The sequence below is a fragment of the Pinus tabuliformis genome, chromosome 7 (assembly GCF_031772625.1).
Source record: "Pinus tabuliformis cultivar Carrire ecotype Pingquan chromosome 7, CPIR1, whole genome shotgun sequence".
Classification (NCBI taxonomy): domain Eukaryota; kingdom Viridiplantae; phylum Streptophyta; class Pinopsida; order Pinales; family Pinaceae; genus Pinus; species Pinus tabuliformis.
The window spans coordinates 2,074,270,523-2,074,282,973 of NC_142293.1; the positions used below are offsets into that span (position 1 = coordinate 2,074,270,523).

General features: G+C 34.8%; 1 protein-coding gene across 1 annotated transcript; it reads left to right on the forward strand.

Moving 5' to 3' along the window:
* The first annotated feature begins 5,708 nt into the window (after window positions 1-5,708).
* LOC149256832 (putative LRR receptor-like serine/threonine-protein kinase At5g48740) lies at window positions 5,709-11,846 on the forward strand. Its single transcript, XM_089455476.1, has 14 exons — window positions 5,709-5,799; window positions 6,188-6,758; window positions 6,954-7,450; window positions 7,552-7,681; window positions 8,442-8,504; window positions 8,784-8,852; window positions 9,760-9,831; window positions 9,968-10,095; window positions 10,282-10,490; window positions 10,593-10,719; window positions 10,810-10,878; window positions 10,980-11,169; window positions 11,266-11,398; window positions 11,499-11,846. The coding sequence occupies exons 1-14, from the start codon at window positions 5,709-5,711 to the stop codon at window positions 11,844-11,846; spliced, it is 2,697 nt and encodes an 898-aa protein (XP_089311602.1).
* The last annotated feature ends 605 nt before the right edge of the window (window positions 11,847-12,451 follow it).

Sequence of the window (12,451 nt, forward strand, 5' to 3'; positions counted from 1 at the left end):
TAAACAATTATATAATCAAATTTCCAATGAACTTAAAAGTTATCCTGAAATGGGGACAGATGGAAAAAAGAATAATTGGAAATGTTACTTGCATTGAAATTGATAACTCGCATTTTATCAAGCGTCAGATTATGTCTAGAAACTGTAAATGAAGATTTAATTGTAAACACCAGATTATGTCAGAAACATTAATTGTAAGTCCGTACGTTGGTACTGAGGGATTGCAAGGGCGAACGAGTTTCTCATAGGGCATTAAATGCCCGCTCAGCAGCAAGCTTGTTAGCTATATCTAACAGGCATGTGGGATGACTTTCCGAACACTCAGTCTTCACCTCATGTTATACGGTTAACGAACTTGCAGCTAAACCTATGTTTAATGCCCTATGGCAAGCTCATTAGCCCTTGCCCTGAGAGACTGCGGAATAATCATGACTTAATAAAAATATAGCTAATTCAACAATCACAATTAAAAAAAATAATAATAATAATTCAAGAAATAAATTTATTTTATTTTATAAAATAAATCTTACACTTTGTTATTTGTTTTTTAAGTGCACTCAAACTTAATGCAACGGTCAACGCATTTTTGAACGCGTTCTACCCTGCGCGGCCGGGATAATAAATATAAAAGCACAAAATAGTGACTCGCTTTGTCAGTCGGTTTTAGACACCAGCGACGTCTTTCCCTATTATTTTAAAGAGGGAAATATTCCTTTTCCAGGTCGATCAACCCTCTCTCTGTAATCGCCAATTTACCATTACAAATGAACTCAAAAGGAGCCCACTCTTGACAACGTTCACGCACCGTCAAAATGTTTATGTTTCCACCAAATTTGTGTACATATTGTCATAATATTATCATCAAATTTGTGCATTCTCTGCTTTGAGAATCTGCGCGGATAAACGCAGAAAATGGAATGGAAAGGAACTGTTTCAGTAAAAGCTTGACTTTGCTGCCTCAACCTTGTACAGCGCAAGCAAAATGACGAGTGCCATTTGCTGAGTAAGTGAATTATTTTAACTCTTCTTCGTATAAGCGTCATAAATATCTCGTCCTTCAAAATTTTATAGAACACTTGTACTCAAAATAACCCCCCCTTAATATGGCGAATCGATGACGACAACAAGACTGCTGACTTGCTCGTTTCACCAATGTACACGTATTAGGTGAAATGCACGTAAAAGGAACATAGTAAGTGGAAGTAGGACTGGTTTACCAGTCCACAACGAAGCCGAACCGATTACGCAAGTTAAGTCGTGAGTCTTGATTTCTAGAATTTCCATAAATTCGAAAGTAGAGAAAATGTATGTGTTGTCACTGTCGTGGAGATCACTGAAACTTGAAGAACGTACATGTAATAAGTGTATAACAGCAAAGCATGTTATACATTTCTCCTCGGGTGTGCACTGGGAAAACGAATGAATGGGATATTTGCGCGAGGGATTTCTGTTAATTTTCACATTTGAAGATCGTTGGTGGGATATTGTTGACACTACAGGTAGTAAAAGCAACTATTTTTAAAATACCCAAGGAGCCAATGGAGGTAACTTTCACATTTGAAGATCGTTGGTGGGATATTGTTGACACTACAGGTAGTAAAAGCAACTATTTTTAAAATGCCCCAGGAGCCAATGGAGGTACCTCAGCCAGAATGGGCGACACAGTTGAGTTGAGCTGGGCACTGGAGTGTTAATGAGCTGGGCATTGGAGTGTTACAATGTAACTGTTGAGGAGGATGATGAGGACCCACGAAATATTAACATTCTAGAAATGGAAGGCTGTTGCTTCGCGGACCATCGATTGAGGACCCCGACATAACCGCACCGCTAAAAACAGAGCAAGTAAACATTGGAACAGAGCCGGAGCCAAAGTATGCAGCCCTTGGGGACTATTGGGATGATGCCATAGTGGATAAGGTCGTTGAGTTACTCCACCAGTACCAAGACTTGTTCCAGACCAAAATTACGAACTTAAAAGGGATCATTGGCAACTTAGGGATGATGAAGATCACCTGAGAATGTTGGCGGTCATGAAGCATACTCATTCACCGATGGGTTTTTAGGGTACCATCAAATCAAGATCGTGACGGATGACAGGAGCATAACGACCTTCGCAACAGTATGGGGCTGCTTTCAATACACTGTTATGCCATTTGAATTGAAGAACACCCCAGCCATCTTTTCGCGCACCATTGTGGCTGCGTTCAAAGAGTACATCCACAAGTTCTTGGAGGTCTATCTAGATGATCGAACTGTCTTTGGATTAGTTAAGCACCATGTAGCAAGCTTACACTTGATGCTGGATACTTACCGCTGACACCAGATTACCCTGAACCTTAAGAAGTGCACATTCCTCATTCCCTTTGGAAACCTGTTGGGACATGTGGTCTGCAAACAAGGACTGATGGTGGACCCTGCAAAGATTGTCGTTATTCTAAATTTGAAAGCATCGCAAAGCGTTAAACAACTACGCGCTACCTTGGGACACATCGAATACTATAGGAAGTTCATCAAAGTTATGCCCAAATAACAACACTGATGGAAAAGCTATTGAAAAAGGATGTTACATATTGATGGAATGATGATTGCATGAAGAGTTTGGATGTTCTGAAAGGGAAACTCGCCCCCAATCCAATCCCGGTCTTCCCAAAATGGGATGTCGAATTTCATGTACATGTTGACGTCGTGCATTGCACTGGGAGCAGTACTCACAGAGGAGGGCGTGGATCACCCGATTGCATTTACAAGTCAGAGGTTGTCCAAAGCAGAAAAGAAATATTCCACCACCGAGTGTTAAGTCCTCAATTTCATAGTCTAAGTAATTCTTAAACAGAAAACGTTCTTCAAGATTATCAAACATGACAGCCCTATCATCTTCATGAAAGAAAACAATATATGTTCGCTGATCTATAAACCTAATTTTAAGACTGTCATTATTTTCAAAAGTGGAAGAAGCTTCACTAACACCTTCTTGACTATGTGAACACTGCAAACCTGCATTAGCTTGGGTTGTAACATGACCTTTCAGGAGTTGATCTATCTCATCTTCAGATAGAGGAGAGAGTACTTTTTGTTTTCTTTTGCTAAAACAACAATTGTCTTCTTTCCCTCCTAAAGATTCACAAGGATGTTGAATATCTTCATCAATTTCAAACAAAGGAGTATAGAAATTTTCCTCAAACTCTTGATTCATTTCATGTGATTCATGTTGACTATCAAGATGAAAAATTCCTTCATCTTCAAGCAAAGAAGAAGCTACTGTATGTTGATTATGATCTTGTGTAACGAAGTGACTGGCTTTTTGAGACTGTTGTTGAAGGGAAAAATCAAAGAAGGCTTCAATGATTTCTTCGTCATCACGATCTGAATCTAGATCTGGATCAGTTAGAGAAAAACATAAAGGATTATTCTAAGACAAAGCACATTGATTTGAGATATAATTGGATTTCTATGTGCTAGATGATGGATTACTATAATTGGAGAAAATACACAATAAAGATAATCCAATTGATATGTTAATAAATATTTTTCCAAGAGATAATCATGATTTTTGTAGAACCTTGGCTGGGCTAATACAAATGTGATGAAAGGCATCTTGGGAAAGGACTAAGCTGGTAGAAACAATAGCAACAAAATTCACTGGAGTTTCTATTTGGTCTCAAGTGGGAGACTGTTAGATGTGAGACCAAATTATATATATATATATATATATATATATATATATATATATATATTCAGGCCTATAGTATGCTACAAAAGGAGTCAACTGAGCTACGATTTTTTAGACACATGGTATTGGTAATCTATGGCATTGGCTCATGATATTAGCCCATGGTATGATAACAAATCCTATTTAAAGGTTAGGAATCCGCCATGGTAAAATGAGTGTATGAGTAAGAAGTAAAATGTTAGTGAATGTATGTATTTTCATTTGTTGATTAAATAATATTACTAATCATTTCCTATTGTTTTTACCATTATAAGTTTTCCAAGTAAATCTTGTATATTGTGGTAAATTTTATTGTTAATTATCTTTTAATATTTGTTTTCTCTATAATTTTTTTTTAATATTTAAAACTTTTTTACCATAAATTTGTTAGAACCACAAATTTAAGTTTTACATAATCTAAATATCAATACTTTTCAAAATGATAAATCCATTTATATAATAAAAACAAATTTTAAACAACCAAACATCATAAATATACCCTTAAATTTAAAAGAAATAAAAATTTAAAACAAACCAAAAACAAAACTAACAACATAACGCAAATATAAAGTGGGCTGTGAATCATCTTTACAAATAACATCCATAAACTAAAGTGGGCTCTGAATCATCTTTACAAATAGCATCCATAGAATATTGACAACACATGCTTCTACCATATGAGTTAAAGTGAGAGACAGGATATACAAGCAATCGGATATTAACCACCAACCTTACACATGTCGTAGCATTGAATTAAAGGGAGAGATAAGATATATATGCATTTGGATCTAAACCACCAACATTATGGGAAAAACATGGAACGTCTATGATAGAAACAACATGTTCTACCGGGTTGCTAAAGATAACCAAAAACAATTAACAAAGTAAGAATTTCAAAATTAGACCACTTTTCAAATTTGACGTTTTCAACAAATTAGATAATAGTTCCTACCGTTTCAATGAATAAAGTTAGATACATTAAGGAAATTTCGATTTTATTTGGATTGTTAGTAGGCCTGTAGCAATAATATATAATGGCAAATTCAATTTCACTCACTAACCAATCATTTTTCAAAGTCTTTTTTTATATAGATAAACATTTAATATTTTTAACATGTAGTTTAGAAGAAATGATTTTTTTAGTATTTTTTTATTTTTTTTTAAATTTATAAAAATATATAAAAATTATAAATTTAAGTCGTTTAATACAGAAATTTTATTTTTTGTTTTATTTTTTTTGTACTCATTTATATATTAAAAAATTTATTTTGAAAAACCAAAAATCATAATCTTATTTAAAATTATATTAATAAATTAAAAAAAAATTATTATAAAATTAGTTAGAAATCACTTTTTATAAACAAATAGCAAATAGCAAATGGTTACTGGCACCTAAAATCGTTCACGTTGCACCATGCCCTTCCAAGGAACTAAATTCCAATTGTTTATTTGAAGTCAATGCATCAAGAAGGGATGGCAAGGAGGGATGGCCCTGGATTCTCCCAGCAGTGCAGTGAAGTGCCATCGTTCAACTATATCTGCTCCGACTTTCCGATGAATTCTACACAACTAAATCCGAGTCTGCTCATTTCAACTGCAGACCGATCTCGTCTGTTCAATATCGAATCCTGATACAATGAAGGTTCCGGTCAGAATGAAAGTGGCTAAAAGTAACTCGGATCATGCTTTTATTCAGTGGGTACCAATAATGGATTTGACAGTAGACCGTGATATTAACAAGTCTGTAAAGAGAAAAGTTAAAGTCAATACGCGTCTTACTTTGATTGGAAACCACAAACGACAAAAGGGCGAAGTTTCCTCTCCCCTTAAACACACCTTCATTATAAAAAAGACACCTTCAGTGGAATCATTCACTCTTGTGAGGTCTCATACAGGAGGGATCGCAACACTGTTGGGAGAAAAGGCCGAGTCCAAAAACCTTCAACGTCAAACAACCATCAGTCCAAATCCTTCTGCTGTGCAAACATTTGGTTGACAGATGGAGAAATTAAGTTATGGTAAATGGGGTAGTTGGATAGCCACAGTGGTTGTGCTCTTGCGTTTATTCACCGCCATTACTGCCCAACCAGGTATGTAATGGAACACTAAGTGCGCTCTTACCTGTTGTGTTGGAGTATTTCCGTTTCGTCTAACTTTTATAATCGTCGTTTGATATCCTGGTTTTTTTTTTGAAGAATGAAAAAAAAGTAACTTTTATATAAAAAAGAGAGTACAGGTTACATGGTTGTTTTTCTGATCAGATCATGCTGTTCCAAGTAGATATATGAAAATCTACAAACATATCAAACAACTGCAGATATATGCCTTTGTAGCAATTAGGCACCTCAATAAAAGATGCATCACATTCTCCGAATGCTGCATACGAAGCGGGCATGTCCTGTTTTTATAACGTTCAACGAACATATTTTTTCATATTTGGTCAGCAAGATGTTCACTACTCTTTCTGGTGGTGTGCAGGATTTCTGAGTATCAGTTGTGGAGCAAAAACTAATCACACTGGGGAAAACAATATAACATGGATACCTGATGCTTATTACATAGACATCGGTCAGTCAGCAGACATTGGGAACGTTACTAGTGAAGAAGCATATGGTTCTTACTTGCACACAATGCGTTATTTCCCAAAGCCTCTTAACAAGTCTTGCTATGAGTTGCCTGTGGCCCCTGATGTGCCTCACCTCTTAAGATTATGGTTCGCCATGGGAAATTTCAGTGTACATGCTGGCAATTTCAGTGTACATGCTGGCTACTCATATGAATTCGCTTTCTCTATTGAGACAGTGGATATGCTGGCTTGGCGAAACGTAACAGTAAATCAGAATAAACCAAGTTTTTACGAACATATATTGGTTACCAAAGGCAGAGTGTTGTACATTTGCCTGGTCAGAACCTCCGAGACTGATGATGATCCTTTTATCTCTGCTATCGAGATCAGGAGGCTCCAAGATGACATGTATAAAGACGCTCAGCAAGGATCAATCTTGTTTGCAGAACGAAGATATGATGTTGGTGGAAATTCGACGGTGAGGTGAGCATTTTGAATTTACCCATGGAAATCAACCTAGAAGAATAAATTGTAATAAATTTAAATCTAGCACTTCCACCTGTACTAATGGGACTTACAGATATTTGAACTAATTTTGATACATTGCGGTTGAGCAGTTGCAATATTTTTTGGGTAATGATTGACATGCATAGCTTTTTGTGGTTGATTAATTAGCAGATATCCTCATGACAAATTCGACCGCATTTGGACACCCTTCGACGAAGTAGATTCAGATTTTGACTATGTACATTGTTTACAGAAGATAAGTTCAAAAAAGCCTATTTCAACAACCAATGCCAAAAACCATCCTCCAGCTGATGTCTTGCAAAATGCGTGTGTTGTAAACAGCTCGCACTCCTTTCCATTGCAAGATTCGACACCATCCAAATCTGGGGCACAAGGATTACTGCTTTTATATTTTGCAGAGATCGAGCCGACGTTGAATATGTCTAAATCAAGATCTTTTTCAGTCGTCATACAGGGTGTATCAATTCCAGAAAACATTACATTAGTAGGAAATTATTCTGCTCAAGAGGTTACAATCCCATCAGATAGTTTACCAATTTTTTTTAAACTTCTTGAGGGCAATGACTCCACCCTTCCTATAATCAATGCATATGAGTATTACGAGGTAGTTCAGTCGGACGTGGCAACATTTCAGTTACAGGATGACCGTAAGACTTGCCCCCAATAAATTTCTTATAAGTAAATTACCGATATTATTTATAACCGATATTATTTATAATCGATGGCTGACAAAGTTTTCAAAGTGCAGTTAACGCTCTTATCGCTATCAAAAGTATATTTGACATAAAAGATTGGATTTCTCCTCAACCTTGCTATTTGGTACCCTGGGACGGAATTGGCTGTGATATCACCTTCGACGGAGTAACAATTTTTGAAATGTAAGTAAATTTTTTCGATTTGTTGTGGAATATATAGGGTAAGCTTAAATATTTACCCATTTGTTTACGGTTAAAATCGTGAAATCATGAGAAATGCATATAGGATAAATCGTAACATGCCACGATGATATTATTGTTGACAGAAATTTGGCGGGAAGGAATCTTACAGGAGTCGTGCCTATCCATATTAAACACTTCATTGGATTAAGGAATCTGTAAGCAAAATTAGACCCCTTTTTGTTTGTGTAACTTCTAAGTATTTTTTCGAAAGAGTAGAAGTCGTAGAGTAAAACAAATACCAATGACGATTATAAATTGTTTCCATATAGAAGAAACACGACTATAAATTATTTCCATATGCAAGAAACACGACTAATTTTGTAGTTTAAAATATTATTGTTGGTGTGTTTGAAAGTATGGGCTGTTTACAAGTCTTCTACATGGAACTCTGGTTCGGACTTTCCAAAGAAAATAATTTGAGCTTGAATAATTTGCAATATCTGTGCAGCCTCTATCCATTCGTTTGAATATTCATTTAGTGGTTTTTTTTGTTTTAATGGCCTTTCTATATATTTTATAGAAACAAAAATTTACTTGGGTTACAATGCAGATATTTACATAACAATAACCTGAATGGTACTCTTGAGTGGCTATGTGGTCTAACTTTTTTTTCTTAATTTGAAGTTTTTTAAGATTTTTTTGTCAGTGGAAAAGATCATTTTAAATGTGTGTTTATTGTTTTGGAATAATTATTGTCTAGGTTTGAGGTTTGTGATTTGAGGACTAGTGACTTACTGGCATTTAACTTGTCAAAGTCTCTTAGGTTAGTGTCAGGCCTAGGCCACACTAACCCTAAACTGACTAGATTTTTTTAACATGATCCAAAATAACTTTGAAAACTTGATACCTTTAAATTATAACTGGTCAAACCAAAAATCAAACTTAAAAGATCACAAACAACGGGTCACTCACCATAATCAACTTTATAACACAACTTTTATTCGGTGGGTTCCTTTTGTTGCTATACATATTCGGTGGGTATTTTTTTTTGTTGCTGTACATGATATTCGTAGAACTAAAATCTACTTTGGTTACTATGCAGATATTTGCAAAACAATAAATTGAATGGTACTTTGGAGTGGCTATCTGCTCTAACATCTCTTCAGGAACTGTACGCCTGCCTCTTTTCTATTTAATTTTTTATTTTAATTTTATTTAAAATTAAATAGAAATAATTATTAAGTTTTCCTTTCTGATAGAGGATAGTGCAAATATCATTATTAACTTTAGAGCTACTGCAGTTACATTACTGAGTATTTAACCAATTTTATATATATATAATGAAGAAGTCAGTTTAAATAACACAAATCATTATTTAATTTCAAATATTTTTCTGACAAAAAATTCAAAAAATAACACTAAAAACATCAATTTTCAATATTTAAACAAGACAATAAATTATGAAATATTTTTAAAATTAACACAATCACATCTACCTTTATTAATATAAGTGTTTTGAGTTGAAAAATGTATATCAATATAGTTATAAAAAGAGAAATAATGAGAAAAAATGTACGATTAACTATACATTAATTAAAATTAAATAATTTAATGAATACGTTTAATAATTTAAAATAAAGAAATTAAATAAGTTTTAAAACTTAATAATTTATATAACGTTTTTAAGAACTCTCTCAGATTAATTAAAAATATAATTTTGTTTCTAAGAACTCTCTCAGATTAATTAAAAATATAATTTTGTTTCATAAATCATATAAATGTCTCCTCTTTTTATATATATAGATATATTATTTTGTTATATAAATCTTTCTTATTAAGTTTTGAAGAGAACATTATTTATGTATAAACAATAATCGTTTTACAGGACCAATACCAAATAGAATCACTTTAACCATTTTGGAGCCGCTGTGGGTTTCTTTATTTGGATTATTTTGCAGATATTTAAAAAAGAGAAACAACAGCTTATCTGCTTTTTATTTATTTATTTTCTAAATTTTTATTTAAAATTAAATTAATAATAATTTTGCGCTAAATATTTTCGTCCTATTCTAATGCAGGAATATAGCAAACAATGAATTCAGCGGTGAAATCCCTGAGCGACTTCTGTTCGATTGTTCCTTAAAATTGAAGTAATAGCATACTATTTTATATTTCTTATTTTTCTACACACCCCCAAGTTAAGATTGTGAGGTTCAGAATTTATTTTCTTTTCCATACGAAGCAATCGAGTTAATTAATGGAAAATATCCGTCCCATGTGTTGCAGTTACTCAGGAAACCCCCACCTACGTATGACTAAGAGGGAATGCTTTCCGAATAACAGTCGGCGGAGTAATCTGAAGGTTGTCCTCGGAATAACACTCAGCGGAATCATTGCTTTAGCATTGACAGCGGGTATTGTTGTGCAGCGCAAAAAATTATGGGGAAATGGAGCCATTGGAAGGAGTGGGATTGAAAAAGAAACAAACCCTTTTCTAAACCAAGGTCAATCTTAGAATTTCTATAATATTTTTATTACCCTTCATGAAAATCCTTTCCTTATAAATGGAAGATGATCTGTACATGTAGATGATTTTGCAGAATACTCAATGATTATGGTGCCAAATCCAACCAACTCCCGTGCCTTTACTCTACATGAAATAAATGTTGCCACAAAAAACTTTAGCGAGGAGATTGGACGAGGTGGATTTGGATCGGTGTTCTTTGGTGAATTGCCAAACAGAAAAGCTATAGCTGTGAAAGTGCTTTCAATGTTTTCTCGACAAGGGATTCACGAGTTCTTGAATGAGGTCATTCATTCTCAGATATAATAATGTCCAATTTGTGTCCATTCTAGGAATATCAGTTTTGGCTGCACCCTAACTATTAAATATGCATCTCATCATCAACAGGTTGATCTTCTTTCTAAAATCAATCACAGGAACCTAGTATCCTTATTGGGATACTGTAATGAAACCAAAGGAGTTATGCTGATCTACGAGCACATGTCAGGAGGTTCCCTAAGAGACCACCTTCACGGTAAATTATATTGCTGGAAAATATGTTTCTTGCAGTCGATAGAATAGGCAAGGGTAACGACAAGTGTTTGGTCCCTGTTTTCTTGTTCAGGTCCCCGTGCAGAAAATTCGGATCTAAATTGGAAAAGAAGGCTCAAAATAGCTTTACATGCAGCGCAAGGTAACTATTTCTTGTAACGCTCATTGTTTTCAGTATTGATTACGGTAAAATAGGAGTAAATCAATAAGTAACAGTATATCTAATTGGATTTCTATACAAAGGCCTGGAATACTTGCACGTGGGTTGCAACCCGAAGATAATTCACAGGGACGTCAAGACCGCCAACATCCTTTTGGACAGCAATTTGAATGGAAAATTAGCGGATTTCGGTCTTTCAAAGATGTCAATTGATGGGGAGGCTACTCATGTTACCACTGTAGTGAAAGGAACATTCGGATATCTGGATCCAGAGTATGTAACTTACTCTCTTTGCAACAATATTTTTTATTAAGAGTGGAGGCAATCGTACTGTATTTGTTAATTTTTGTTGGTGACAAACTTTCACAGGTATTTCAACACTCAAATGTTGACGGAGAAGAGTGATGTGTATAGCTTTGGAGTGGTGTTGTTAGAGATATTATCGGGTAGGGCACCCATAGATACAAATTTACCTGAAGAAGAACTAAACATTGTTCGATGGGTAAGGAACTTTATTATCAATCATCCACTGAGAGCAGAATATTTAGTAGTGCGTCTTCTGCTAGAGACTAACAATAAGTATTGGCGTGACATATTTACAGGTGACAGTGACACCGTATCTACTAGAGACCGATGAAAATGGTGGCAAGATAATAGATGTGATAGACAAGAGGTTGTGTGGAGGTTACGACATGAAATCTGTGAGCAATGTTGCCAAAATAGCGATGAGATGTGTTCAGGCTTTACCGTCATGTAGGCCGACTATGAGTGAGGTAGTGGCGGAACTCGAAGAGGCTCTCAGAGTTGAGGAGGATAAGGATTGTATTTCGATTGCAGAGGAGATTGGCATCCAAAATGGGGATGTATCGAGTGGAGAGGCGAATTCAAGTAAACGCGAAGGAATGGAGTGGACTGATAACAGCTGCAACATGCCAAATGTAGGAAGATAACTTCGCAGATACGGATCGAATGAGAGGGCCGAACAGAACACTAAAACTATTTTTTTTTCTTCTTCTGTATTAATATAATAACAGATAGTACTTATGTCATGGATCTTGACCTTCCGGATACAATACATTTTTGGACAGTGTGTTGGAAATTTCTGGTAATTTTAAAAAAAAAAAACAGAGAAATAATGCTCTGTTTTAACCACAGGATCAGATTTACACATACTCAAAAAACATTTGTATTCATTAAAAAAATAACTGCTGTTATAAATTACACATACTCAAAAAACACTTGTATTCATACTGTTGTTATAAATTCTTCCTCTGCCAGAGGGATTCTCCAAGAGCTTCCTCAAAACAAATTACTATGTTTCAGCTCCAAAAATTTATTTTTCCACAAAACAAATTACCATGTTTCAGCTCCAAAAATTTATTTTTACACTATTGTGTGTAAAAATAAAACTTACATTTAATGCTGTAAAAACATTCAAATGGAAAAAAATTTCTTTACACTACTGGGCATTCCATGTGCTCAAACTCCTGTAAAAAGAAATCCCCCTTTTTCACTTCTTCATAGGCTATGCTGTGTATTGCAAAAGAAAATTACA